This window comes from Bos indicus, chromosome 9 (assembly GCF_029378745.1).
Source record: "Bos indicus isolate NIAB-ARS_2022 breed Sahiwal x Tharparkar chromosome 9, NIAB-ARS_B.indTharparkar_mat_pri_1.0, whole genome shotgun sequence".
In the NCBI taxonomy this organism is placed as follows: domain Eukaryota; kingdom Metazoa; phylum Chordata; class Mammalia; order Artiodactyla; family Bovidae; genus Bos; species Bos indicus.
The window spans coordinates 7,930,182-7,957,704 of NC_091768.1; the positions used below are offsets into that span (position 1 = coordinate 7,930,182).

The 27,523-nt window shown below is 41.8% G+C and overlaps 1 protein-coding gene across 4 annotated transcripts in view; it reads left to right on the forward strand.

Moving 5' to 3' along the window:
• ADGRB3 (adhesion G protein-coupled receptor B3) overlaps positions 1-27,523 on the forward strand; it is an 894,978-nt gene that overhangs the window by 416,016 nt on the left and 451,439 nt on the right. For all 4 annotated transcript variants that reach the window (XM_070795670.1, XM_070795669.1, XM_070795668.1 and 1 more), the window contains one exon: positions 12,982-13,176. In XM_070795670.1, coding sequence (XP_070651771.1) covers positions 12,982-13,176 — 195 coding nt within the window. The remainder of the gene's footprint in view (positions 1-12,981; positions 13,177-27,523) is intronic.

Below are 27,523 nucleotides of genomic sequence, written 5' to 3' on the forward strand. Positions count from 1 at the left end.
AATGACACAGAAACTTTTAAGGATTGTCCTTTGGAGCAAAATTGTACACAAAGTACTGCAATGTGTGCAGATATAATCACTGATAATAGTAACTTTATAAGAAATGTTAAAATTATAGCTATTTCTAAACTACTTCTGTGACTAAATGAAGAGAATTGAAAAATACAGGCCAAGGGAAATGAAGCCTTCATGTACCCATGTGGGCTCTTTCTCTCCACTTGAATAAAACTACAAACATCTTTCATGAGTTGAGTTGAGTTCGGTCGCTCAGTCATGTCCGACTCTCTGCAACCCCAGGGACTTCAGCACGCCAGGCCTCCCTGTCCATCACCAACTCCCAGAGTTTATCCAAACTCATGTCTATTGATTCAGTCGGTGATGCCATCCAACCATCTCATCCTCTGTTGCCCCTTCTAATAACACCTTCAATCTTTCCCAGCATCAGTGTCTTTTCCAGTGAGTCAGTTCTTCACATCAGGTGGCCAATTTATTGGAGTTTCAGCTTCAGCATCAGTCCTTCCAATGAATATTCAGGACTGATCTCCTTTAGCATGGACTGCTTGGATCTCCTTGCAGTCCAAGGGACTCTCAAGAGTCTTCTCCAACTCCACAGTTCAAGAACATCAATTCTTCAGCGCTCAGCTTTCTTTATAGTCCAACGCTCACATCCATACATGACTACTGGAAAAACCATAGCCTTGACTAGATAGACCTTTGTTGTCAAAGCAATATCTCTACTTTTAAATATGCTGTCTAGGTTAGTCATAACTTTCCTCCAAGGAGCAAGCATCTTTTAATTTCATGGCTGCAGTCAGCATCTGCAATGATTTTGGAGCCCCAAAAAATAAAGTCTGACACTGTTTCCATTGTTTCCCCATCTATTTGCCATGAAGTGATGGGACCGGATGCCATGATCTTAGTTTTCTGAATGTTGAGTTTTAAGCCAACTTTTTCACTCTCTACTTTCACTTTCATCAAGAGGCTCTTTAGTTCTTCACTTTCTGCCATAAGGGTGGTGTCATCTGCATATCTGAGATTATTGATATTTCTCCCAGTAACCTTGATTCCAGCTTGTGCTTCATCCAATCTGGCATTTCTCATGATGTACTGTGCATAGAAGTTAAATAAGCAGGGTGACAGTATACAGCCTTGACATACTCCTTTTCCTTTTTGGAACCAGTCTGTTCCATGTCCAGTTCTAACTGTTGCTTCTTGACCTGCATACAGATTTCTCAGGAGGCAAGTCAAGTGGTCTGGTATTCCCATCTCTTGAAGAATTTTCTAGAGTTTTTGTGGTCCACACAGTCAAGGGCTTTGGCATAGCCAATAAAACAGAAGTTGATGTTTCTCTGGAATTCTATTGCTTGTTCGATGATCCAATGGATGTTTGCAATTTGTTCTCTGTTTCCCCTGCCGTTTCTAAATCCAGCTTGAACATCTGGAAGTTCACCATTCATGTACTGTTGAAGCCTGGCTTGGAGAATTTTGGGCATTACTTTACTAGCATGTGAGATTAGTGCAATGGTGTGGTAGTTTGAGCATTCTTTGGCGTTGCCTTTTTTGGGATTGGAATGAAAACTGACCTTTTCCAGTCCTAAGGCCACTGCTGAGTTTTCCAATTTTGCTGGCATATTGAGTGCAGCACTTTCACAGCATCATCTTTTAGGATTTGAAATAGCTCAACTGGAATTCCATCACCTCCACTAGCTTTGTTCATAGTGATGCTTCCTAAGGCCCACTTGACTTCTCATTCCTGGATGTCTGGCTCTAGGTGAGTAATCACACCAGTCACATACAATCACAATGACCCAATGATTATCTGGGTCATTAAGTTCTTTTTTGTACAGTTCTTCTGTATATTCTTGCCACCTCTTCTTAATATCTTCTGCTTCTGTTAGGTCCATACCATTTCTGTCCTTTATTAGGCACATCTTTGCATGAAATGTTCCCATGGTTCTCTAATTTTCTTAAAGAGATCTCTAGTCTTTCCTGTTCTATTGTTTTCCTCTACTTCTTCGCATTGATCACTGAGGAAGGCTTTGTCTCCCCTTGCTATTCTTTGGAACTCTGCATTCAAATGACTGTATCTTTCCTTTTCTCCTTTGCCTTTCCTGTCTCTTCTTTCCTCAGCTGTTTGTAAGGCCTCCTCAGACAGCCACTTTGGCTTTATGAATTTCCTTTTCTTAGGGATGGTCTTAATCACTGCCTCCTGTACAATATCACAAACCTCTGTCCATAGTTCTTCAGGCACTCTGTCTATCAGATCTAATCCCTTGAATCTATTTGCCACTTCCACTATATAATCTTAAGGGATTTGATTAAGGACATACCTGAATGGTCTAGTGGTTTTCCCTACTTTCTTCAGTTTAAGTCTGAATTTGGCAATAAGGAGTTCATGATCTGAGCCACAGTCAGCTCCCGGTCTTGTTTTTGCTGACTGTATAGAGCTTCTCCATCTTTGGCTGCAAAGAATATAATCAGTCTGATTTCAGTATTGACCATCTGGTGATGTATATGTGTAGAGTCTTCTCTTGTGTTGTTGGAAGAGGGTGTTTGCTATGACCAGTGCATTCTCTTGGCAAAACTGTATTAGCCTTTGCCCGGCTTCACTCTGTACTCCAAGGCCAAATTTGCCTGTTACTCCAGGTATTTCTTGACTTCCTACTTTTGCATTCCAGTCCCCAGTAATGAAAATGTCATCTTTTTTGGGTGTTAGTTCTAGAAGGCCTTTTAGGTTTTCATAGGACTGTTCAAATTCAGCTTCTTCAGCATTACTTGTCGAGGCATAGACTTGCATTACTTTGATATTAAATGGTTTGCCTAGGAAAAGAACAGAGATCATTTTGTCATTTTTGAGATTGCATCCAAGTACTGCCTTTCAGACTCTTGCTGACAATGATGGCTACTCCATTTCTTCTAAGGGGTTCCTGCCTACAGTAGTAGATATAATGGTCATCTGAGTTAAATTCACCCATTCTAGTCCATCTTAGTTTGCTGATTCATAGAATGCCGACGTTCACTCTTGCCATCTCCTGTTTGCTGCTGCTGCTAAGTCACTTCAGTCGTGTCTGACTCTGTGCGACCCCATAGACCGCAGCCCACCAGACTCCCCCGTCCCTGGGATTCTCCAGGCAAGAACACTGGAGTGGGTTGCCATTTCCTTCTCCAATGCAAGAAAGTGAAAAGTGAAAGTGAAGTCGCTCAGTCATGTACGACTGTTTGCGACCCCATGGACTGCAGCCTACCAGGCTCCTCTGTCCATGGGATTTTCCAGGCAAGAGTACTGGAGTGGGGCACCATCACCTTCTCCAATCTTCTGTTTGACCACTTCCAATTTGCCTTGATTCATGGACCTAACATTCCAGGTTCCTATGCAAGATTGCTCTTTACAGCATCAGACCTTGCTTCCATCACCATTCCCAACCACAACTGGGTGTTGATTTTGCTTTGCCTCTGTCTCTTCATTCTTTCTGGAGTTGTTTCTCCACTGATCTCCAGTAGCATATTCGGCACCTACCAACCTGAGGAGTTCATCTTTCAGTGTCCTATCTTTTTGCCTTTTCATACTGTTCATGGGGTTCTCAAGGCACGAGTACTGAAGTGGTTTGCCATTCCCTTCTCCAGTGGACCACGTTTTATCAGAACTCTCCACCATGACCTTTCAGTCTTGGGTGGCCCTACCTGGCATGGTTCACTGAGTTAGACAAGGTTGTGGTCTATGTGATCAGATTGGTTAGTTTTCTGTGATTGTGGTTTTCATTCTGTCTGCCCTCTGATGGAGAAGGATAAGAGACTTAGGGAAGCTTTTGATGGGAGGGACTAATTGAGGGGAAAATTGGGTCTTGTTCTAATGGGTGGGGCCAGGCTGAGAAAATCTTTAATCCAATTTTCTGTTAAAGGGTGGGGCTGTGTTCCCTCCCTGTTATTTGACCTAAGGCCAAACTATGGTGGAGATAATGAGGATAATGGTGACTTCATTCAGAAGGTCCCAGTCAGTGCCCCCAACCCTGCACCAGGCCACCGCAGCCCACGCCTCCACTGGAGACTGCTGGATACTCACAGGCAAGTCTGGGTCAGTCTCTTGTGGGGTCACTGCTCCTTTCTCCTGGGTCCTGGTGCACAAAGTTCTGTTGGTGCCCTCCAGGAGTCTGTTTCCCAGTCCTGTGTAAGTTCTGGTGGCTCTATGGCAGGGTTAATGGCGACCTCCTCCATCAGGTGGATTATGCCATACCCACGTCTGCGGCACCCAGATCCCCTGCCCCTGCAGCAGACCACTGCTGACCTGTATCTCCTCAAAAGACACTCAGACATAGTCTGTCTCAGTCTCTGTGTGATCTCTGGGTCCTGGTGCACACAAGCTATGTTTGAGCCCTCTGAGTGTCTCTGGCAGGTGTGGGGTTTGATCCTAACGTGATTTCGCCCCTCCTACCATCTTGCTGGGGCTTCTCCTTTGCCCTTGGATGTGGGGTATCTCCTCAAAGGCACTCCAGTGCCACGCAGGTGCTGCTCCAGCACCATGCAGCTGCCACTCCAATATCTATAAAATCTTTTATAGAGATTGGTAAATGACTTTAGGAACACCTCCACACTGCATTTCAAATTAACGACCACTACTTAATAATTGACAGCATCTCAGCAGCCTGGAAAGTTGCTTGCCAAGCCTCTTTATTTTTATATTCTTTTTTCATATGAAAAAGATTTAGTGTCAAAACAAGCATGTTTGAGGATAACTTCTAAATATTAAAGCATTTTAACAGTTTCTAACAAAAGTGTTGTATAAAACCTGAGTTAATGTGTAATGGTTAAGTGTATGGACCCTGGAATCCAACTGCCTAAGCTCAAATCTTGGGACAGTTTACGAGCTGTGTGTTCCTCAGGAAGGCATCTCACCACAGCATGTCTGTGTTAAATATGGGTAATTACAGCACCTCCAATTGTTTTAAAACTCAAATGAGATAAATCAGGTAAAATGCTTAGTCCCATGTTTGCCATAAAATAGGCACTTAATAAATGCTATTATATTTTGTGGTAATTGTTGCTATTATTTTTCAAAAGGTTTCCAACTGTAGAAATTTAATAACTGTAGAAATTTAAAATTTGCCTACTTATATTAATTGAATAGCTCTTAAAAGGCAGTTCTGTCAGGAAATGTAAATGTTCCCTAATTATCACATACTTCTTTGTTTTGAATAATCATGGACAGCTATGTTTTTACATTGTCTACTTTTGAAGATCACAGTTACAGAAGGAAAAAAGAAAATTCTTCTATGGTTTTGGTTTCATTTAACAAGCACTTTGAGAAGATACCTTTGTGCCTCAGACAATGTGCTGGAAATTACAGGGTAAACAAATTGAAAAAGAAACTACAGGCCCTTTGGAGTTTACAGTCTAATAGAATGGATGAGATAAGAACACAAACACTATAATATTGTAAGATAGAGCAAGATCACTTCTATGAGGTGAAAGTACAGATCATATCATGATTGCAGTTATCTGAAAAGAATTCAGGAAGGAGAAAAGAAAGATAACAAATTAACAAAAGGATTTGGAGAAAACATTTAAAGTCATAGAAGCACATAATTCAGGGAGTAACAGCAGAATCCCTGGGCTTTCTTTGGGAATGGTGAGTAGTTTATTCTATTTGGCATTAGGGACCCACGGCAGTAGAGGAACAGTGGGGTAGACCAACATAATACTTCACAGATCATGCTGAGGTTCTGCATAAACTACATCAAGACTGTTTTTAAAAGGTGCATGATAACTGAGCTCAAAAGAAAGACAGAAATATTTAGATATCAGGAGTGAAGGAAAAGAAGAAATGAATGCGAGAGTCATAGGAGGAAGTTAATACTTCCTGGGAGCAGCCTGGGAGGATTTCTGATTATGCATGAGTCCTGGGTACTGGAAGTTGAGTTTCTAAAGCTTTGTTAGATCTGGTGACAAGAGCACCTTCCACATGAGTCATGGCCTGCACAAGGCTAAGTTGTGGAACAAGCTGAACCAAGCTCCCTGCAACAAGCTGGCACTATCTTGACTGCTCTGGCTTCATGGATGAAACAAACTCTATAGGTCTATGATGGGTCTAAAAAAATTAAGTTTATACAAGATTTTAGGAAGAAGAGGGAAGAAATTACCTTTCAGAAACTGAAAGGCTAGCTGAACTATAAATAGAAGGAATTAACATGGAGATTAACATAAAGTGATACAGTATCATTGAATTGCCTGAGGCCCTCACCCTCAGGCTAGTCCCTAACAACTCTTTCACAAACCAACAGCATGAAGGTCCTGAAAGATAAACACACCTCAATGAATATGAGTTGACAATAATTTCAAATATCATGAGGGAGAGTTAGCAAACACAAGAATCAAGGGAATCAGTGATGCAAGTAGAAATATTAGAAAATATGAAAGAAATGATCATGTATTTGTTGAAAATAATTTGAGCAATAAAAGAACAGAAGGCACAGTTAAAAAATGCAACACTGTGAAAAAAAATGATCTAGAACTTCTATAAGTGGAAAATAATGTCACTGAAACGAATGAGCAGAATAAAGAACCAGTTAGATATAGTTGAAGAAAGAATTAGTGATTAGAAGTTAGTTTGGAAAAAGATCACGCAGAAGCCAGAATAGATACAGAAATGAAAAGAGTGATAGAGAACTTAGAAAAATAAGAGTAAAATGAGACAGTTTAGTGTACATTTAATAGAAATGTATATAATGTAACGGAAATGTGATCCAGAAGTAGAGTACATAGAGATGCATTATGAATTAGTACTTAAGAATTTTCCAATGTGGAAGACAGATAATATATTCGGATTTAAAAGAATTGTGAATAAATATATGCAAGTCCATAGTAACTTAATCTGTATTGTGCTAAAAACAAAATGAAAAATACTAAAAACTACCATTAAGAAAAGACTGGTAATCTACAAAAGATCAACTGTGTAACTTGCAACGAGAGAGACACGGAATCACATTATAAAAATGCTAAAAGGGAAATAAAAACATTCTCACATAAAAGATCAATTGAAAATGAGTATAATTTTTATATAAAGTACATCAGAGATTGAATGAGTTACCATTCATAGAACCTTAATAAACGATTAGAAAAAAGGAAAATATGCTCTGAAAGAAGAAGAGAATTAAAGAATAGGTGGTTGAGAAGCAGTAGTGAATAAATAGATTAAATATATTGCTGGTTTTAAAAGTCAACAATAATAAAAGTAAAGACTAGTATGAAGAGTTCAAAATTAAAGTGGATTGAATTATTAATGAGCAATAAAGATGTAAAGACTGAAACGATAACTCACTGGATAGAAATAATAGATTAGGGTTGGATGAATAAACTGAGACAGATAAAAGATTGGAATTGTTGGTTAGGATTATGTTTGTTTGGCCTTGTAAGTTAAATAATAAAGGGCATATTTGATTTAATATGAAAATGGATGGATTTTTTGGTGGACTTTTTTTTTTTTTTCCCCCAGAAGAGAAGCAACTTGTTCAGAGATGTGAAAGGTAGGATAATTAGCTTGGGGAAAGACTCACTCAGTTAAACCAGTTAGGAGAGTATTGTTAAGAGTGTGATGATAGGCCTTGAAGCCTGTACCAGATTCCATCTTGCCCACAGGTAAGAGGGATGGATATAAGAAACATAACATAGCTAGTATTTAGAGAAGTTAGAAATTGAAGATAAGAAGGGAAAACAGTCGCTGTATCCATTTTTAATCTCTTTGTATTAGCCCACCCTAGCAACTGAAGATATTTGGTTGTTTTAGCAGATAAATCAATGATTCATTAATTTGTTTGTTTTGGGCTCTGCTGGATCTTTCTTGCTGTACAGACTTTGCTCTCTAGTTAAGGCAAGTGGAGGCTGATCTCTAGTCATGGTGTGAGAGCCTCTCATCATGGCGGCTCCTCTTTGCTGTGGAGCAGGGATTCCAGGGCACATGGGCTTCAGTCGTTGGAGCAGGTGGGCTCAGTAGTTGCGGCTCCTGGATTCTAGCGCACAGACTTAGTGGTTGCTGTGAATCATGTGGGATCTTCCCGGATCAGGGACCTGACCCATGTCTCCCGCATTGGCAGGCAGATTCTTTACCACTGAGCCAACTGGGAAGCCCTTGGACGACATTTAAATCCAGGTTTGATGATTCCAACTGTTCTTTAAACCTAGTGTGCTCCTAAGATTTTCAGAGAGAATGCTTAGAAGGTAATCGTTGAGTTTAATTTTCAGCTTAAAGAATTGTGGGATTCAAGTCAAATTTCATACTTCTGATTTTGATTTTGAAGACAAACAAAGATTAGTTCAAAGGAAATAGCAAGATGAGGGGTGTGTGTGTGTGTGTTTCTCAGTTATGTTTGACTCTTGCGACCCTATGGACTGTAGCCCACCAAATTCCTCTGTCCATGGGATTCTCCAGGCAAAAATACTGGGGTAGGTTGCCATGCCTTTCTCCAAACAAGATAAGTTATTGGTATATAAATAAGGTACCAAAGTCAGGCTATATTTTGAGAGAAGGAAAGACTGGAAAAGAATGAAGACTGAAGAATGGGTGGGATTCAAAATCATTGAGGTTTAACCAAAGGATTATATCATGGAGATGAGAACAGAAGATGCAAATGAGGAACAGTATGAAACAAAGAAAGATGAGGTGAGCAAACCCACTTTGAACTCTATTTCTTCATGATCCAGAAAAGAGAAAAAAGTCCAGGAGATAAACATGGATTCATCACTCTGGAAAAAAGTGGTGAAAGGGTAGGCCCGAGGTAGGAACTCTTGTGTTATGGAAGGAAGGTCAAGAAACTGTAATTGTTTTTCACCTAAATACATTCTGAATGTGTCTTACCCAAATACCCTTTATATCCTTTAAAAACGCTACCAGTAGCCTATGCTACTGGGTACCAATATTACAAGGTATTTGTTCTGAATGCCTTCCATATATAGACAATGCCAGGAAGGATGCTAATTAGTATCAGTTGTGAGAGCTGGTTTGTGGTCTGGTCATCTGTCTCAAAGATCAAGACTGAGAACAGCTCATTCTACATAAGCCTGCTAAGCAGCTGTCAGCTGGCAATGACTAATTTCTACTGACTGGGCCAAATTTGGTGCTGACCCAGACATGAAAGTCTGCCTTTCCTAGCTCTGATTAGTTGAGACATCCGAAGCTCTCTCTATTATTTTTATTGCAAACAGAAAACATGTCTGAATGGTGCATTCCCCAAGATTCAAGTCAATGTTGTGATGCTTTTGTCTGAGGGGAAGGATGCATTATGTCCATATGAATCACACTCTCACCAGTATAGGTGCTCATGCTCAGTTGCTCAGCCGTGTCTGACTCTTTGTGCCTCCATGGACCATAGTCCACCAGGCTCCTCCATGAATGTAGCTTTCTAGGCAAGAATACTGGGGTGGGTTGCCATTTCCTCCTCCAGGGCATAGGAGGGGATTGACAAAATAATAGATGGGCAGCTGAGTTGAATAGTCAGATGTTTACCTTGGCAATCATTGCTACCCCACGTTCCTAGTGGAGAACTGTCTAAGTGTTCCTTGGCTTTGAGCATCTCAGCTGTGATTTGTACTGCGAGCACCAAACTGAGAACTGAGGTCTGCAAAATTATTTAGGGTAGACTTTATTAACTTCATTTTTCTTTACCATTTCACACTGTACCTACTGAAGCAGATACTTTTGAGTCCAAGAGCTGCACTGTCTCTGCAGGTCAGGGAGTTTATTTATCTTATGCTCTCTGATACCAGTGTTTTCTATGGACTATGCTGTGGGACAGCTTAGGACAACTTTCCAAGTGTGCCTAACTTAATCCCATAGAAATTAAAACACACTTGGTGCTTGGAAGAAAAGCTATGACAAACCTAGATAGCATATTAAAAAACAGAGATATCCATTTGCCAAAGAAGGTCCATCTAGTCAAAGCTATGGTTTTTCCAGTAGTCATATACAGACGTGAGAATTAAACCATGAAGAAGGCTGAGTACCAAAGAATTGATGCATTTGAATTGTGATGCTGGAGAGACTCTTGAGAGTTCCTGGGACTGTAAGGAGTTCAAACTAGTCAATCATAAAGGAAAACAACCCTGAATATTCATTAAAAGGACTGATGCTAAAACTGAAGCTCCAGGACTTTTGCCAACTCATTGGGAAAAATCAAAACCTGATGCTGGGGAAAATGAAGGTAAAAGGAGAAGAGGGCAGCAGAAGATGAGATGGTTAGACAGCATCCTGGACTCAATGGGCATGAATTTGAGGAAACTTCTGGAGATAGTAGAAGACAGAGAAGCCTGGCGTGCTACGGTCCATGGGGTCACAAAGAGTTAGACACAACTTAGCGGTTGAACAACAACTTAATCCCAAAAACTTAATGAGCTTAGGAGGAATCATTCAATAATTCATTTACTAATTTGTCCAACATATTAAGTCCACTAGGTACTGAGAGTATAACTGTAAACATAATACACAAGAATCTCTTCTTTCACATGGCTTCTGTTCTAATGTGGGAAGCAGAAAAATAAATGAGACATAAGATCTCAATGAGACATTAGATCTAGCACAATGGTAGGCTAAGGTTAAGCACAAAGAAGGTAAGATATTTTTTGAAAAGCTAAATTAATACCTAAGTAAAAAGAAAAAAAGGTAAGATAATTGAGAATGATAAGGATGCCTTTTAGATAGGAAGTCAGGTAAGACTTCTGTGAGGAAATGACAAGAACACATGTGGATCTCTGTGGGAAGACTGTTCCAGACAAAAGGAAAAGCAGGGTGAAGACCCTGAGACAAGCATGTACTTAAAATTGAGGACGATGAAAAAGACCAGAGTGACCAGAACACAGTGAATCAGAGGACAAGTGTGAGTCTCCAGGAACTAGATCTCTTAGGCATGCAGATCACGATGAACTAGCTGCTTTTCTGTATGCTATAGCTGTGCTGACTATGGAGGCTTGTGTGGGTTTATTTTAATTAAAAATATATATGTTTTTAAAACTTGAAACCGTATAGGCATATTTTTCAAGACTGAGAAGAGACATGACAAACTGAGTCTCCGATGACTTCAATTATATAAATAGTAAGTTGAAATGTTTAAATAAAAACCTAGGCAACCCTGGCTTTAAAGCCCATTCTATCGTATTCCATCATAAAGATATAGTCGGAATATCATAGCTGAGTTCACTCTAGCATACTTTTATTGTTCTATATTCTAAGGCTATGAACAAGGCAGAAAGCCTACCCTTAAAGTTCAGAAAGACTACTGGGACAGAAGACATATAAGCAAATTATTATATTTAATTCAGTGTGATAGAGTAGCTGATGGATGTATGAGTTAAGACCACACAGAAGGAGCTGATTAACTCAGTTCAGATATTTAGAAGAACCAGGACTATCTGAGTGGTAAAAAAAAAAAAAAGAGAGAGAGAGAGAGGAATGGGTGGCATATCCAGTGCAAACAATATGACATTATGGCACACGTAACCTGAATAGAAAATTTCTGAGTTATCACTAGTTTAGAGGCAGGCCTGGAGTTCAACCTGGTAGCACATATCTTCATAGTACCCCAGTCTGCTTCTACTGGGGGATCAGCGTTCTTTCTGATTGGCCAACACAGTGTCTGCATCTTAGATTAAGTATCACTCCATAACGACGAGCATTGAGACCACAGAGATAAGCAACTGCTGGATCATTGCTGGACCATCCATTCTCTGGGTCAGGTGTTGATGGCTGGCACTGAGGGGAGACCAGGAGAGGAATAAGAAAATGGGAAGAAATAAACTCCATTAACATGTTATGTTTTTAATGTAACACAAATAACAGAGCATGTCTCTGAAGATTTTTATTTTCCCAAAATATGTTTAGAGTTTTAGAGGCTAAGGAAAATTTAAATGTCTGAAGTGTCAAGGAAGCACCTAAAAATGCATTTTAAAGAAAATTCCTAACTCCAAAATTAATTCAGATTGATTGCTGTACCTCAAAGGATTTGTTAACACTTTTCTTAATGGGAAATTGATGGTTATAGTATTATACTTGAACCTTTCTAGGCCAGTCTTTCTCTGCTGTGTTAGTTCCTAAGTATTTCATGATCTTTTGATAAGTTAACGTTATCACAAATTTAGCAATGGGATGATAAAGATTAACCTTCTATTAAATAAGTAAACATATACCTTGCTATGAGTGTATCCTTGCTAGTGTATCTATTAAATAAGTAAATTTATCCTTGCTATACTTTTACTGTAACATTCTTCCGTGTGATAAGATGCTTTTCTTCCCTTGGACTGGATGATAAGCAAATATGAAAACTGACAGTGTATTTCTCTGGTCATCAAACTAATTTAAGTCTTGCACCTCAATGATTCATTCTGCTGCTGAAAACCTAGCTGAGAGATTTTTATTTTGTTGTTGTTTATTCCTTTTTAAAATAAAGCTAAATTAATCTAGTGTTCAGTCATGTTCATCATAGTAGACTTCTAAAGTTTAACTAAATGTCTATCTTAAGCTAAATGTTATTGTGAAAACTTTTTTTGCTGCTACATAAAGATGTGTTTACTTTAAGAAGTAAGGCAAAAGTCATTAAACTCAGCTTCTTAAATACAAAAGGATATTTTGACGTGTTTATAGTCTCCCGTCTCTGCTCACACCTCAGTGAACAACCTCCCATGTTTACCATGTGCAAAGCTATTTTTTGTTTTTATTTCAGTTAAAACCCTAAATTAATACATGCTTCCTGCGAAACGCTAAATTATGTTTTCTGAAAACTAGAAAAGGCAAGTCCATCAAGCCTGCCAAAATGTGGACACAGATTCTGGCAGTTTTTCCTTGCTAGGGTGGGAAACATTCAACTTAGTTTTGAAACCTTCCCAAGGTTTGCAGTGCTATTGGAAAGTCAGCTCTTTAGTTTTAAACACATTTGTCTGATGAAGCTATGTGGGGAAACAGTAATGAAGATTCTGATGTTTATTCTGTTCTGTTGACCATCACAGATCAAAGAACACCTTGCAAAGGGGCAAAGAATGCTGGCGGGTGATGGGATGTCCCAGGTCACCAAGACACTGCTGGATTTAACTCAGAGGAAAAACTTCTATGCAGGCGATCTTCTGATGTCGGTTGAAATCCTCAGGAATGTGACCAACACCTTTAAAAGGGCAAGTTACATCCCTGCCTCTGATGGCGTCCAGGTAAGGGAGGCAATTCCATGAAGGAATACCAAGTGACCTTGGGATCACTTATGGGCCTGAGAAGCTGGTACAGCCACCTTGGAGGATTCCTGGTCTGGAGCGGGGTGTGCTCCCTCCTGTTGGGGAAGAATCCAAGCTGTGTGCGGTATGAGCTGTGGAAGTGACCCCAATTCCTTAGTCATTCTACCCTTCAGTGTCCCCAACAAACATAATGCACCTCAAGGAGAGAGCGAGTAAGAATGTGTGTGAAGTGATTTGAGCCATCGGCTAAAAGACACTATAGTAAATTCAAGGTTGTAGCATGGATCTTTTATTCCCACACTTAATAACACCATCTTGCCATAGGAGACTATTAAAAGTACATTAAGCATAATGAAAGCACATTGACTATAGCATGCAAAGAAGACATGGTTTAAGTTTTGTTCGGAGTTTTGTTATTAGAAGGGGGAAGGCCATACTTAATTTTGTGGAATTATTGCCTGAAAATGCCGGGCGAGTAGAGAATTGTCCTGGATAGGAAAATAAGTTCAGTAACTCCTCAACAGCCTGTTTGTCTTGTTATGGCAAACTTCTAGAACGGCATGATTTTTTTCCCATAGTACAGTTTAAGTACTCATCCAATTTTAGAATTGTCTTTGCCATTAAGACCAAGCTTGTTGAATGGCAAACAAAGCATATTTGATGCAACACTAGTTTGGATTTCAGCTTAAGTTTTCTTGTGCTGTAGGCTAGATGTACTCCTGCCAAGAATACTGAGTTGGTTTTTGAGTTAGTTTTTGTGTTTCCAGCATAATGTTCTTCTGTATCTCTGCATGAAGTTCATTAACATAAAAGTTTGGCAAAACTCCCACATCAGGTAATTTTCTTTCAGCCCACTCTTCCTTTGGGAGTTTTATTTGCATTTCACTTAGAAAATGCAGAGGGTGGGCTTTTTCAGGGATTTTGTTTGTTGTTTTGCTTTGTTTTGCTTTGTTTTGACCAGAGATTGAAGGGAAAGAGGAATAGAATGCTTTTTGGTATCACGGAATTATTCATAAATAATACCTGTGCCCTAATTTGTATAGAGATTCATATAGTACTTAAATTATATAAATATTCTGTTCATAGTAGCTGCAATAAGAATTAGAGGGGCTGTGGTATATATAATATTATATTACCTGTGTCCAGGAATACATTTCTAACTGTAAAAATGCATTACAGGGAGGAAGAGTAGAAGATACTGTCATTTGAACATTTCGATTCTTTTTTTTTTTTTGGCTGCACTGCAGTGCTTGCAGGAACTTAGTTCCACGACCAAAGATTAAACCCAGGCCCCTGCAGTGAAAGTACTTGTTCCTAACACACTGGACTAACAGGGAACTCCCAAAACTTTTATTACTTTGTTGTTATTCGGTGGCTAAGTCATGGACTGGAGCACACCAGGCTTCCCTGTCCTTAACTGTCTCCCAGAGTTTGCTCAAACTCATGTCCATTGAGTCAGTGATGCCATCCAACCATCTCATCCTCTGTTGCCCCCTTCTTCTCCTGCTCTCAATCTTTCCCAGCATCAGGGTCTTTTCCAATGAGATGCAGTTTGATCCCTGGGTCAGGAAGATCTGGAGAAAGCAATGGCTACCCATTCTACTATTGTTGTCTGGAGAATTCCATGGACAGAGGAGGCTGGCGGGCTACAGTTCATGGGGTTGCATAGAGTCAGACATGACTAATCAATTAACACTTTACTGCTTTACAAAGAATGAAAGTTTTCCAGTTTTAATAATGTAATAAAGTAAGCCAAGTACAACTTTTCTCCTTAGTTCTGAAATACTTCTATCCATTAGCGTTTACATTGTAAAAATTACATGTGAACTCCTTCACGTAAGGTACAAGTTGTTATTTCAAAACACGTCAGATTCTTGTATTTACAAAGGAAACATCAGGCAGAAAGCTGTACTCATTGAGCTCTTGGGCCTCTCTGTACTGTCAAGAATGTAGGACTTTAAGGTTTTAATCGTACTTAAATTACAATTACTAGGTTGTGTTGGGGTCATGTTGTGAATGAACTTCTCATTGGAGGGCACGGACTCCGTGAATGATTAGTGTAACCAGAGGCTTTGTCATGGACATCAGCTGGTTTGACTTAAATAGAGCAATGTGATTGTGTTATTTTATCTTGATCAGAAACACCTTGCTGATTTTCTGTCCTACTCGGTAGTTAGTCCTCGGCATGCACACAAAATCTCAGCAGGTGCTGTTCTGGTCATTTCTCACATAAAGGAGCTGCATTTTTCTACTCTGCTGTCTTGACTGGTGTCTTTCCAGGGACCTGGAAGCCTTCTTCTTCTGGAAGTCCTTCTTCATCTCTGCCTGTCCCACTCCAGGTGAAGTTGCTGCAAGTCTTTCTGAAGGCCAGTCCTGCAAGCCCCAGACTTGATCTGAAAATGACCTTTCTCATCTCTAAAATCCCAGGGGACTTTGCACCTCTTTTATTCTACCTTCCACAAACCATTTTGCACAAACCTTTTGGATGTATTTGTTGTCTTTACTTGATGACAGCCTTACCCAGCACCTCTAAGCCTTTACTCCCTGGGGCTCAGGGCACTTGTGATTGGCTGGGCTCATCAGACTTCATATGACGTAAACTAAATTCATCGTAAGTGCCATGTTCTCTTGCATTTTCACCTTGGTAGAATTACTGGTCCTTAGGCTGCTCCTGTAATATCATCTGGACTTTTCCCTTCTCTTCCTTTCCTTATGGGCAGCCGATCCTGTGCCTCTTCCATCTGTCTTTCCTGTTTTCCCACTGCTGTATCCTAACTTTGCCTTCTTTCAGTGACCCCAGCCTGCATTAGTTCCATGGCCTTTTTCCTTCCATACTCCCTCAGATCTCTCCCTACATCCCTACTCATCATGTCCGCTGTCCTGGTTGTTTAGTTGCTAGGTCAGGTCCGACTCTTTGCCACTCCGTGGAATGTAGCCGGCTAGGCTCCTCTGTCCATAGAATTTCCCAGGCAAGAATACTGGAGTGGGTTGCCGTTTCCTTCTCCAGGGATCTTCTCAACCCACAGATTGAACCTGAATCTCCTGCATTGGCAGGCGGATTCTTTTGCTGCAGATCCACCAGGGTAGCCCCATTGGCTATCCTAGGATGGCCATGATTATGTCATGATTAAGTCAGAACCCTTCACCTGGGCTCCAAGGTTGCCTGAAAGACAACCCAAAGCCTGTGTCTTGCCTTCTAGTGTATCCATGGTACCTGGATAACCTATCTCTCCAGCCATGAGCATGGACCACTCTCTCCCTTCACAAGTTCAGTTCAGATCAGATCAGTCGCTCAGTCGTGTCTGACTCTTTGCGACCCTATGAATTGCAGCACGCCAGGCCTCCCTGTCCATCACCAACTCCCGGAGTTCATTCAAACTCACGTCCATTGAGTCGGTGATGCCATCCAGCCATCTCATCCTCTGTCATCCCCTTCTCCTCCTGCCCCCAATCCCTCCCAGTATCAGAGTCTTTTCCAATGAGTCAACTCTTCACATGAGGTGGCCAAAGTACTGGAGTTTAAGCTTTAGCATCATTCCTTCCAAAGAACATCCAGGGCTGATCTCCTTCAGAATGGACAGGTTGGATCTCCTTGCAGTCCAAGGGACTCTCAAGAGTCTTCTCCAACACCACAGTTCAAAAGCATCAATTCTTCGGTGCTCAGCTTTCTTCACAGTCCAACTCTCACATCCATACATGACCACTGGAAAAACCATAGCCTTGACTAGATGGACCTGACCTAGAGCTAAATCAACCACTTCCTGCCTCCTGGATGTGCTGTGTTTCTTGGCTCCAGGCCTTAGCTTTCTGTTTGCTTTCAGACTGGCTTAGTGTCTCTCCATCTTCTAAATTAATCTCTCAGTACTCAGCCTCTGCATGCCAGAAACACGTTTCCTCCTGTATCTCTTTACATCCTGAGTTATTAGCAGTCATGTGTGAATCTTTGCAAAAGAAAAAATAGTCCTGATCAATCTTTGGATCCTAGCCTAGCTCCAAGTCCCCCTCATCCGAATAGGATTTAGCAGATTCTTTACTATACAATGTGTGTAACAAATATTTGTTGAATTCACAGCAAAATTAATAATTATATAGACACCACTGAATTTTTATCCTTTTTTTTTTAACTGGGGAAAGAGCGAAGACCAAAGAGATGTTAAGTAAAACTGTTTAGAGAGAATACGTTCTTTTAAGTGTAGTTCTGTGCAAGGCTTTTTATGTGTAATGCCTGCTGCTGCTGCTGCTGCTGATGCTAAGTTGCTTCAGTCGTGTCCAACTCTGTGCGACCCCATAGACGGCAGCCCACCAGGCTCCCCCATCCCTGGGATTCTCCAGGCAAGAACACTGGAGTGGGTTGCCGTTTCCTTCTCCAATGCATGAAAGTGAAAAGTGAAAGCGAAGTCGCTCAGTCGTGTCCGACCCTCGACCCTCAGCGAACCCATGGACTGCAGCCTTCCAGGCTCCTCCATCCATGGCATTTTCTAGGCAAGAGTACTGGAGTTGGGTGCCGTTGCCTTCTCCGTGTAAAATGCCTAGTTAATGCTAGATTCAGTAAAAGAGTAACACATTGATCAATCTTCTATCTCCATTGATACATTGATGAAAGTGAGATAGAATAGCCACAGTCTGTTGAAATTAGGGGAAAAATAAGGTGTGCCTTTATTTCTTGGAAGTATAGAGCATAGTAGTAGTTTTATTTTGGGTATCTGGTTAGTATAAAATTATTCCAAAAGCCTTTTCCCTTCAGGCATATTCTTTCCAAACCCTGGGGTTTGGCCTTATGTCCATATTTCCGCTCTTATTGGTTCTCTGCTGTAGTTTGGTCTTCCTGTTTCTAATCTGATGCAGATTCCTTCAAGATGCAGATCAAAAAGCATTTCTAGTCCAAAAATCTTCTCTTCAGATCTCAGGCAGAATTCAGTGTTTTCCTAATTGTCTTGCCTTTTGAAACCTTGTAAATACCCAATGGACAGAGAATCCTGGCAGGCTACAGTCCATTGGGTCACAAAGAATCTTTTTGTTGGTACTAAGATACAACTTAGTGCCGAAAAAACAACAAAGTACTCCTATTAGAGCAGGTGTTTCACATAACAGTGAAATTATTTGTTTCCAGGCCTCTTTTCAGCAGTAAATTTTAAACTTGTTGAGAAGACAATTAGGTCCCTGGGGCTTAATCTGGCACTGGGAGCATAGTAGACATGCAAATATTTGTTCAAGTAATTAGTGAATGTGAATAATATAGTAATATTTGAGGAATTTGCTTTACAAAAAAGAAAAGTACCCTAAGCCTCCAATTAAGAGAAAGAAAGAAAAAAAGAGATTTATCCGTTTACTTGTTTTTTCACCCCTGGGATAATTCATACCCAGTTGCATAATCAGTGGAAGTTGAGTTTACACCACCCACGCCTGGAACTATGGAACTTACAAAGTTGAATCAGACATGCAAATTGAAATTTGTCCAATAATTATGTTGATGTTTTCAGACACATTGCTTAATCTTTATGTACCTTATTTCTTCATATCTAAAGAATAAATAGTAGTAGAGTCTATTCCATTAATCATGGCAGTTATATTCTATAAGTGAAAGAATACTGAATCATTTACTAGCCGGGAAAATACAGGATGGATTCCTACAAGAATCTGGTAGTATAATTTAATCAACCAATTAATACATGACTTTGTTTGACTTATTTATGTATATATAACAATATGTATGTTATTATCATATATTCATTATTATATATTTGTTTATATAAAACATTATTATTGTTACATATCATGCTTGAACAAAGCTTACCTAATACATATATTTTCTCTCTAAGGCATACCAGAGCTTTCTTGAATTTAGGAATGCTAGATAATCCTCCAACACTATGCTGGGTGCCATTTTCAACAGTGATATTACCATCAAAAAGCACAAAATATATGGGGGGAAAAAACCTGGGCATTAAATCGACCATGAAACACACTTGTTTACAGTATGTGGGCTGCATGGTCCTGTGACCTGAGCGGGGTGCATGTACATGGGGTGACTCAAACTCACCACGCTATGCATGTTCTTGAAGCTATGAACTTTGATTTGTGAGTTAGAAGTTAATTTTAGTGAGTAATTGAACTTGCAAATATGAAATCCATGAATAACGAAGCCCAGTGATATCTGTTTTTCAGGGTTGTTGAGAGGCTTAGAAAAAATGCAGATTATACATGTAACAACCCATTTGTGAATCATGTGGCAGATAGCAGGTTCTCTGTAATGCCATTAGTACTGGTGTTGTAGCTCTTAACGCCTTGCTCTCAGGCTGCTTACAATATTTCTAAAGGAAAAGATAATTTAGGAATGAGGCTAGGCCAGTAATGAGGAAGAGAGATTACAGTGTCTCCCTTCCAGGAGCTCTCAAAACATAGAGTCTGAACTGCAGCAATAAAAAAAGAACCTTAGGCTTTGAGATAGAATTTGGAGAAGAAAGCTAGGGCAGAAACAATCATCAAACTCCAGTAAAAGGTGTAAAAATTGGGACTCCCCTGGCAGTCCAGTGGTTAAGACTCAATGCTTCGAATGCAGGTGACATGGGTTGAATCCCTCATATGGGCACCAAGATCCCACTAGCCACAGGGTGTGGCCAAAAAGTTTATTAAAAAAAAAGAAAAAAGAAAAGACATAGTAATGGTATGCATGTGACACATTCAAAAGACCAAGTTTTGTAAAAAATGAGATTCATACTGGAAAACATCGGTCATAAAGGCAGGAGAACCGAGGTTAGAGAAGAGTTTGGATGTGATTCTCTATAAACAAAGTACTAAACCTGAGTGCTGTTTCTGAAAGGTGGTCTGGCTGAGGTAGAGAAGGGGGATCCGTGAGTCGAGGAAGACTTGGCCACATCACTGATTTAGAGGTTCGGAGAAAAGAAGGCAAGCATGTTTCAGCAATAGTGGATCAGAAAAGGAGGCAAGATCCGCTTAATGGAATGAAAGGCAGGCCTCTGAGATGGCTTATCATTGGAAGTAAAGAAAGAAAAATTGGAAAAAATACACACATGGAGTATCCACAGAGACTCCTCATGTACAATGGCCCTCAAACTTGATGAATATGAGGACTTGTCTCTTTTCAAGCATCTTTTAGTTCCCTGATGAAACTTCTGTTGGCCCAACTCAGTGTTTTCCAAATGTTTTTGACTGTGACCGACTGTAAGACACACAGTTAACATCAATATATAGCTGAAAAATAGACTTTTACAAAACATTTACCTATTCTGTAGGTAATGCACTCTTGCATTTTCTGTTCTTGTCTATCATGTTATGAAACGTTGATTAGGACCCTCAAACAGGTTCCCCGCTCAATGTTTGAAAATCATTTGTTTGCCTGACATACTCCTGAGGCTTGAAAATTCATTTTTCCAATAACTTAGATTAAATAGGAGGCCGAAAACTTCCACTTCCAATTTGTTTCTTAAATGCAAACCATCTTCTTAGGAAAATTCTCAGAATTAGGAGGTCAAGAAATCACATCAAGGGCTCCCTTGATGACTCAGTGGTAAAGACGCTGCCTGTCAGTGCAGGGGACAGGGTTCATCCCTGGTCCAGAAGACACCACATACTGCAGAGCAACTAACCCATGCTCTAGAGCCTGAGAGCTGCAACTCCTGAGCCCAAGCAGCAGAGAACAAGAGAAGAAATCTGTGCTTCACAACAGGGGAAGCCGCCACAATGGAAAGCTGAAGTCCACACACCGCAATGAAGAGTAGCCCCTCCTCACTGCACCTAGAAAAAGCCCCAGTGCGGCACGGAAGATCCAACACAACAAAAAGAAAGAAATTAAATTCTCAATAGAGCTGATGATTTTGGATAAGGTAAGCATCTTCTCTCCTAAAACACTTGATGAGAAAGAAGGTACGTTGGATCTTTCTCATGTACCCATCAAGAAGTAGGCGAGGATCCTTAAGTAGCATTTCTGTTCTGCTTTCATTTCCCTTTTGTTTTCTGTGTACAAAAGAGTGGATTGACAGATGGGGATGCATCTATGACTGTGATCATCCAAGGCCCTCATGTAATGATTAGCCTAATTTTCTTGACCAAATACAATCTAGTAAGTACTCTTTCAGAGAAGGCAACCAGGAGGATTAATAATTTCCTGTAATTAATTAATAACTACAATATTTCCTATAGTTAATTATTTCCTATAATTAATAATAATAATAATTAGTATAAATTAATAATTTCCTGGGGATGTAGGGAAGTAGTAGAGGATGATGACTCAGAGAGCTTGCTCTGTAGGCAGAGTCCTGAGCTTCTGGTCATGGCTCTTCTACTTGTCCCCTGTCTGATGCTGGACAGGTGACTGGATGCTGGTACCCATGTATAGTGCTGATGTGAGGGTTAAATTACTGTCTAAAAGTTACATAGCACCTCACTTCAGTTCAGTTCAGTCGCTCAGTCATGTCTGACTCTTTGTGACCCCATGGACTGCAGCACACCAAGCCTCCCTGTCCAACTCCCGGAGTTTACTCAAACTCGTGTCCATCCAGTTGGTGATAGCATCCAACCATCTCATCCTCTGTTGTCCCCTTCTTCTCCTGCCTTCAGTCTTTCCCAGCATCGGGGTCTTTTCAGATGAGTCAGTTCTTCACATCAGGTGGCCAAAGTATTGGAGTTTCAGCTTCAACATCAGTCCTTCCAGTGAATCTTCAGGACTGATTTCCTTTAGGATGGACTGGTTGGATCTCCTTGCAGTCCAAGGGACTCTCAAGAGTCTTCTCCAACACCACAGTTGAAAAGCATCAATGCTTCAGCACTCAGCTTTCTTTATAGTCCAACTCTCACATCCATACATGACTACTGGAAAACCCATAGCCTTGACTAGACAGACCTTGTTGGCAAAGTAACGTCTCTGCTTTTTAATATGCTGTCTAGATTGGTCATAACTTTTCTCCCAAAGAGTTAGCATCTTTTAATTTCGCACATGGCACACAGTAAAAGGTCAAGAAACCTGCCGACCCTTATGATTGGGGAAGGTGAGATTCTGACGGAGCAAACACCTGAAGCATCTCTGGACCACACGTGTCTGCTGCTGCTGCAGACGTATATTTTGCTGTCTCTCCTGGGAACAAAGGAAGGTCAGGTGTTCCTCACAGCACTACCTAAGCAAGAATGGGTAACTGGATTTTTTTCTTTTCTTTCCCTACTCTTAACACAGGAGAAAGGCAGGGAATATGTCAAGAAGCATGGGAGTCTGACAAGAAGAATTAGTCCGAAAGGCTGACACCACAAGACCATTTCATAGTTAACCAGCAAGTGGATGAGAGGATGGCTTGAATCAGTAGCCAGGATTCCTGGCCCTGTGAGAGCCAGTTTGAGTCCAGCTGACAATCAGTCTGAGTCACAACAGATGCTGTTTTCAATGCTTGAAGCCTGAAAAGGTTCCCTATTTTTTCTCCAGGGTAGAGAGAAGTTATGCAACTCAAAGCTATCTCTAGATAGTGTTGAGGGTGTTCCCCTGTTATAAAGAAGGAAAGAAGAAATTCAGTGCTGAATACCTGCCTTCAGTGAGGGAGATATTAAGGAACGCATCTTGCTTCACCCATCAACACGAGTAAAACCTACTGTGCACAGAATTTGGGAGATGGCTGCAAGCTGAGAGGAACTCAGGAAAGTTGGGTGTTTGTGGAATGCCACTTATCAACTGGTACCTGTCATGTGGTATACATGAACGGCTTTGGTGGAGCTCAAGAAAAAATGATGAGGCATCTGATAAGCAGTCTTGCCCTTTTGGAACCCCTCGTTATTTCCTTCAGATGCAAGAAAACATTGGCATTTGCACAAGCACAGTGTACAGATAGTCTTTTCTTGTGGTTTCATTTATTATCAAATTTTCCTCTTAAGAAATTATCAGGGAATGTGTCAGGTCACGGGGCTACCGTAATAAATACCATGAACTGGGTGTTGCATCGTGGTTCTGCAGCAACAGAAGTGTGTTGCATCGCAGTTCTGCAGGCTGGAAGGCCAGGGTCAGGGTGTGGGCACGTGTGCTTCCCCGAGGCCTCTCTCCTCAGCGTGTAGTGGCTGCCTTTTCCCTGTGGCCTCCCAGGGCTCTCGTCCCTGCGTGCATCGCCCCTGATGTTGCTGTGTGTTCTCAGTGCCTCTTCTCACAAGCATGCCTGTCAGGCTGGGTCAGGACCCAACCTTATTTTCACTTAATCACCTGTTCAAAGGCCCTGTCTTCAAATACAGTTGCCTTCTGACGTTTGGAGGGTTGAAAGCTTCAGGGTAAGGATCAGGAGGCAGACCAGTTTGAGCCCACCACAGGGAATCTTGCAGGACTGGGAGAGTTCCCGTTTAGGCCAGAGAGGTGTGTGCCATGCACCCTCCCAGGTGACCAAGACGGCAGCCTGAAGTCTCTCTGGATGCTTGCCTTGCTGCAGGCTTGGCCTGTCTCATCTGGATCAGTTTCCCCAGGGAAGAGTCTTCTCTCCTTCCCCGCCTCCTCTGTCACCTCCCTCACCTGGTCCTCTTCCTGTCTGCTTTATCTCCAGTGTTTGCACCCTGATTTTATCCCATTTGGCTCTATGCCTGGTAATTTTATTTTTCTGCGAAAGGCTCCAGATTTCCACTAGGGCTCAGGACACACAGATTCTGAGCTTTAGGCTTATGGGGTGGTGGAGGCTGGACACGTGCTCTGAGCTCCACCCTGGAGCCTGAGCTCTGCTGCAGCGGAGCTGCCAGCTGGCCCAGGCACGCCCCGCAGGGTCTGCCGTGTGTGCGTGGGGCTGCCGTGTGTGCGTGGGGCTGCCGTGTGCACATGGGGCTGCCCGTCCTTGAGGGGCCTGAGCCTGGGCCTGGCATTGCTGCCGTCTGCCTCCTAGGCACCTCTCCCCCTGATTAAGAGGGTATCACCAGCATCGCCCCATTGCCTTGTACCCTGATTAAGGGGGGCATCACCAGCATCGCCACATTGCCTTGTCCCCTGATTAAGGGGGCATCGCCACATTGCCTCGTCCCCTGATTAAGGGGGCATCACCAGCATCGCCACATCGCCTTGTCCCCCTAATGAAGCCACCGCCCCCGGCCTCCGTGGACGACACAGGCTCCTTCCGGGACCCCTCATTTTCTTTCTCACTTTCCTGTCCCCTGTTTGCCACTGTTAGATTTTGTGTTTTCCTGAAACTTGTGTGACAAGACTCTGGTGGGATCTGGGCCCCTCTGAACTAACCCCTGCCTCTCTCGCATCCTGTATTAACAGTCTTCCTCCTCCACCCCTCAGCTCCTACTGAAGGTCGCACGGCTGCGTCTGCTTCCCTTCTGTCTCTTGAACGCCTCAGGTTGCCCGCCTGCCTGTCGTTTCCCGGCACCGTCCTGAGCCTGCCCCTGGTCGATGGCCCCTTCCTCACCCCGTTTTCAGCTCACACCTCATCTCCTCAGAAAGGTCTTTCCTACTGGCTCTTCAACCTAATGCAGACTTTCACATGCACACACATACAGACACTGTACACACACATCCAACCATGTGTACACATACACATTCATACACACAGACACACATATACACAAACACCCACACATGCACACTCATATACACACACAGACAACATATACACAAACATCCACACATACACACTCATACACACAGACACACATATACACACATATACACAAACACCCACACATACTCATACACACTCATGTACACATACTCATACACACACAGACACACATATGCACAAATACCCACACATCCACATTCACAGACACACATGCACACAAACACCCACACTTACACACTCCTATACACAGAGACACACATATACACAAACACCCACACATTCACATTCACAGACACACATATACACAAACACCCACACATACACACTCATACACATACTAACGCACACATACAGGCACACATATACACAAACACCCACGCATCCACATTCACAGACACACATATACACAAACACCCACACATACACACTTTTATACACAAACATCCACACATAAACACTCATACACAGAGACACACATATACACAAACACCCACACATACACATTCATACACACACAGATACACGTATATACATTTATACACAAAAACCCACACATACACACCAGGTGGTGCTAGAGGTAAAGAACCCGGCTGCCAGTGCAGAAGACAGAAGAGACACGGCTTCAGTCCCTGAGTCAGGAAGATCCCCTGGAGGAGGAAATGGCAACCCACTCCAGCATTCTTGCCTGGAGACTCCCACGAACACAGGAGTCTGAGTGGTTACAGTCCATGGACTCACAAAAGAGTCAGAAACATGGAGGCGACTTAGCACAGCACACGCCCTCACCATCCACACACACATACACACATGTACGTAAGCATGCACACGCATACCCCTCCCCGGCCCAGTGACTCCCTGGCCCCATACACTATTTTTGTATCATCGCCTTAAGTCATGTTTTAGATGATTACTTACTCCTAAGTTTACTTTCCTTACACAGTACCGTGTAAGGTCCACGAGGGCAGGACCTGTGAGTGTCTTGCTCACTGTTGTTTTCCCAGCACTCAGAATTGGGACAAGTACATAGCAGGTATGCAGGAAGTATTCTGGAAAAAGCACATGCACTTCTGCTTCACAAGTGTCCCCTGCGTCTTTCCGCACGCCCATCCCACGTCCATTGTCCCCTTACACCCTCATAGCCTCTCCCTTGGGCTATAAACTCTCCCAGGGACATTCCTCTCTCCAGCCTTCTTACTCCCCAAAGCCCCGGCTTTGCTACCTGCAGTGGATTTTTCTCTCTCTCCTGATGCCCTTCTGCTGCTAAACAAGGCAGCTCTCACTCCACCAGGGATGGGCAATGATGTAGTGTGGGGTGAGGCCTACAGTATTGGACAAAGAGCAAGCTGTGTGTGAGAGAGGTGGCTCCTTCCTGGGAAAGAATCAGGGCCACACATCCTCTTCTGTATTCGCCAGGTGACTGGATCTCTGCATGCCGCCATATTCTCTTCCATCATGTGGAATGCTGGTGCCCATGTATAGTGCTGATGTGAGGGTTAAATCACTGTCTAAAAGTTATATAGCACCTCAGTTCAGTTCAGTCGCTCAGTCGTGTCTGACTCTTTGTGACCCCATGGACTGCAGCACACCAGGCCTCCCTGTCCATCACCAACTCCGGGAGTTTACTCAAACTCATGTCCATCGAGTCGGTGATGGCATCCAACCATCTCATCCTGTGTCGTCCCCTTCTTCTCCTGCCTTCAATCTTTCCCAGCATCAGGATCTTTTCAGATGAGCCAGTTCTTAGCATCAGGTAGCCAAAGTATTGGAGTTTCAGCTTCAACATCAGTCCTTCCAATGAATGTTCAGGACTGATTTCCTTTAGGATGGACTGGTTGGGTCTCCTTGCAGTCGAAGGGACTCTCAGGAGTCTTCTCCAACACCACAGTCCAAAAGCATCAATGCTTCAGCACTCAGCTTTCTTTATAGTCCAACTCTCACATCCATACATGACTACTGGAAAAACCATAGCTTTGACTAGACAGACCTTTGTTGGCAAAGTAATGTCTCTGCTTATTAATATGCTGTCTAGGTTGGTCATAACTTTTCTTAAGTGTCTTTTAATTTCATGGCTGCAGTCACCATCTGCAGTGATTTTGGAGCCCAAAAGTGGGTGTCTGTGCTCATGATGGCCTTGAGACTTAAAATGACATTTTCAAAGAATTTGTATAGTTGATTTACAATATTGTGTTAGTTTCAGGTATACAGCAAAGTGATTCAATTATACATACATACTTACTCATTTTTTTTCAGATTCTTTTCCCTTGTAGATTATTACAGGATATTGACTAGAACTCCCTCTGCTATACAGTAGGTCCTTGTTGGTTATCCAGGGATTGAACCTGAGTCTCCTACATTGCAGGCAGATTCTTTACCCTCTGAGCCACAAGAGAAGCCCAGCTTATAAATAGTAGTGTGTAAGTGTTTTTTTGTTAATGCGTACATGTGAAATCTAGAAAAATGATATAGATGATCTCATTTGCAAAGGAGAAATAGAGATATAGCTGTAGAAAATAAACTTATGGATACCAAGTGGGAGGTGGGAAGAATTGGGAGATCGGGATTGACATATATATAATATTGATATTATGGATAAAATAAACTAATGAGAACAGACTGTATAGCACAGGGAGCTCTAGTCAGTGCTCTGTTGTAACTTAAATTGGAAGGGAATACAAGGAAGGGGGTATATATGTATATGTGTGGGTGATTCACTCTGTTGTACAGCAGAAATTAACACAACATTTTAAAGCAACTATGTTCCAAGAAAAATTAATTTTAAAATGCCATTGAAATAG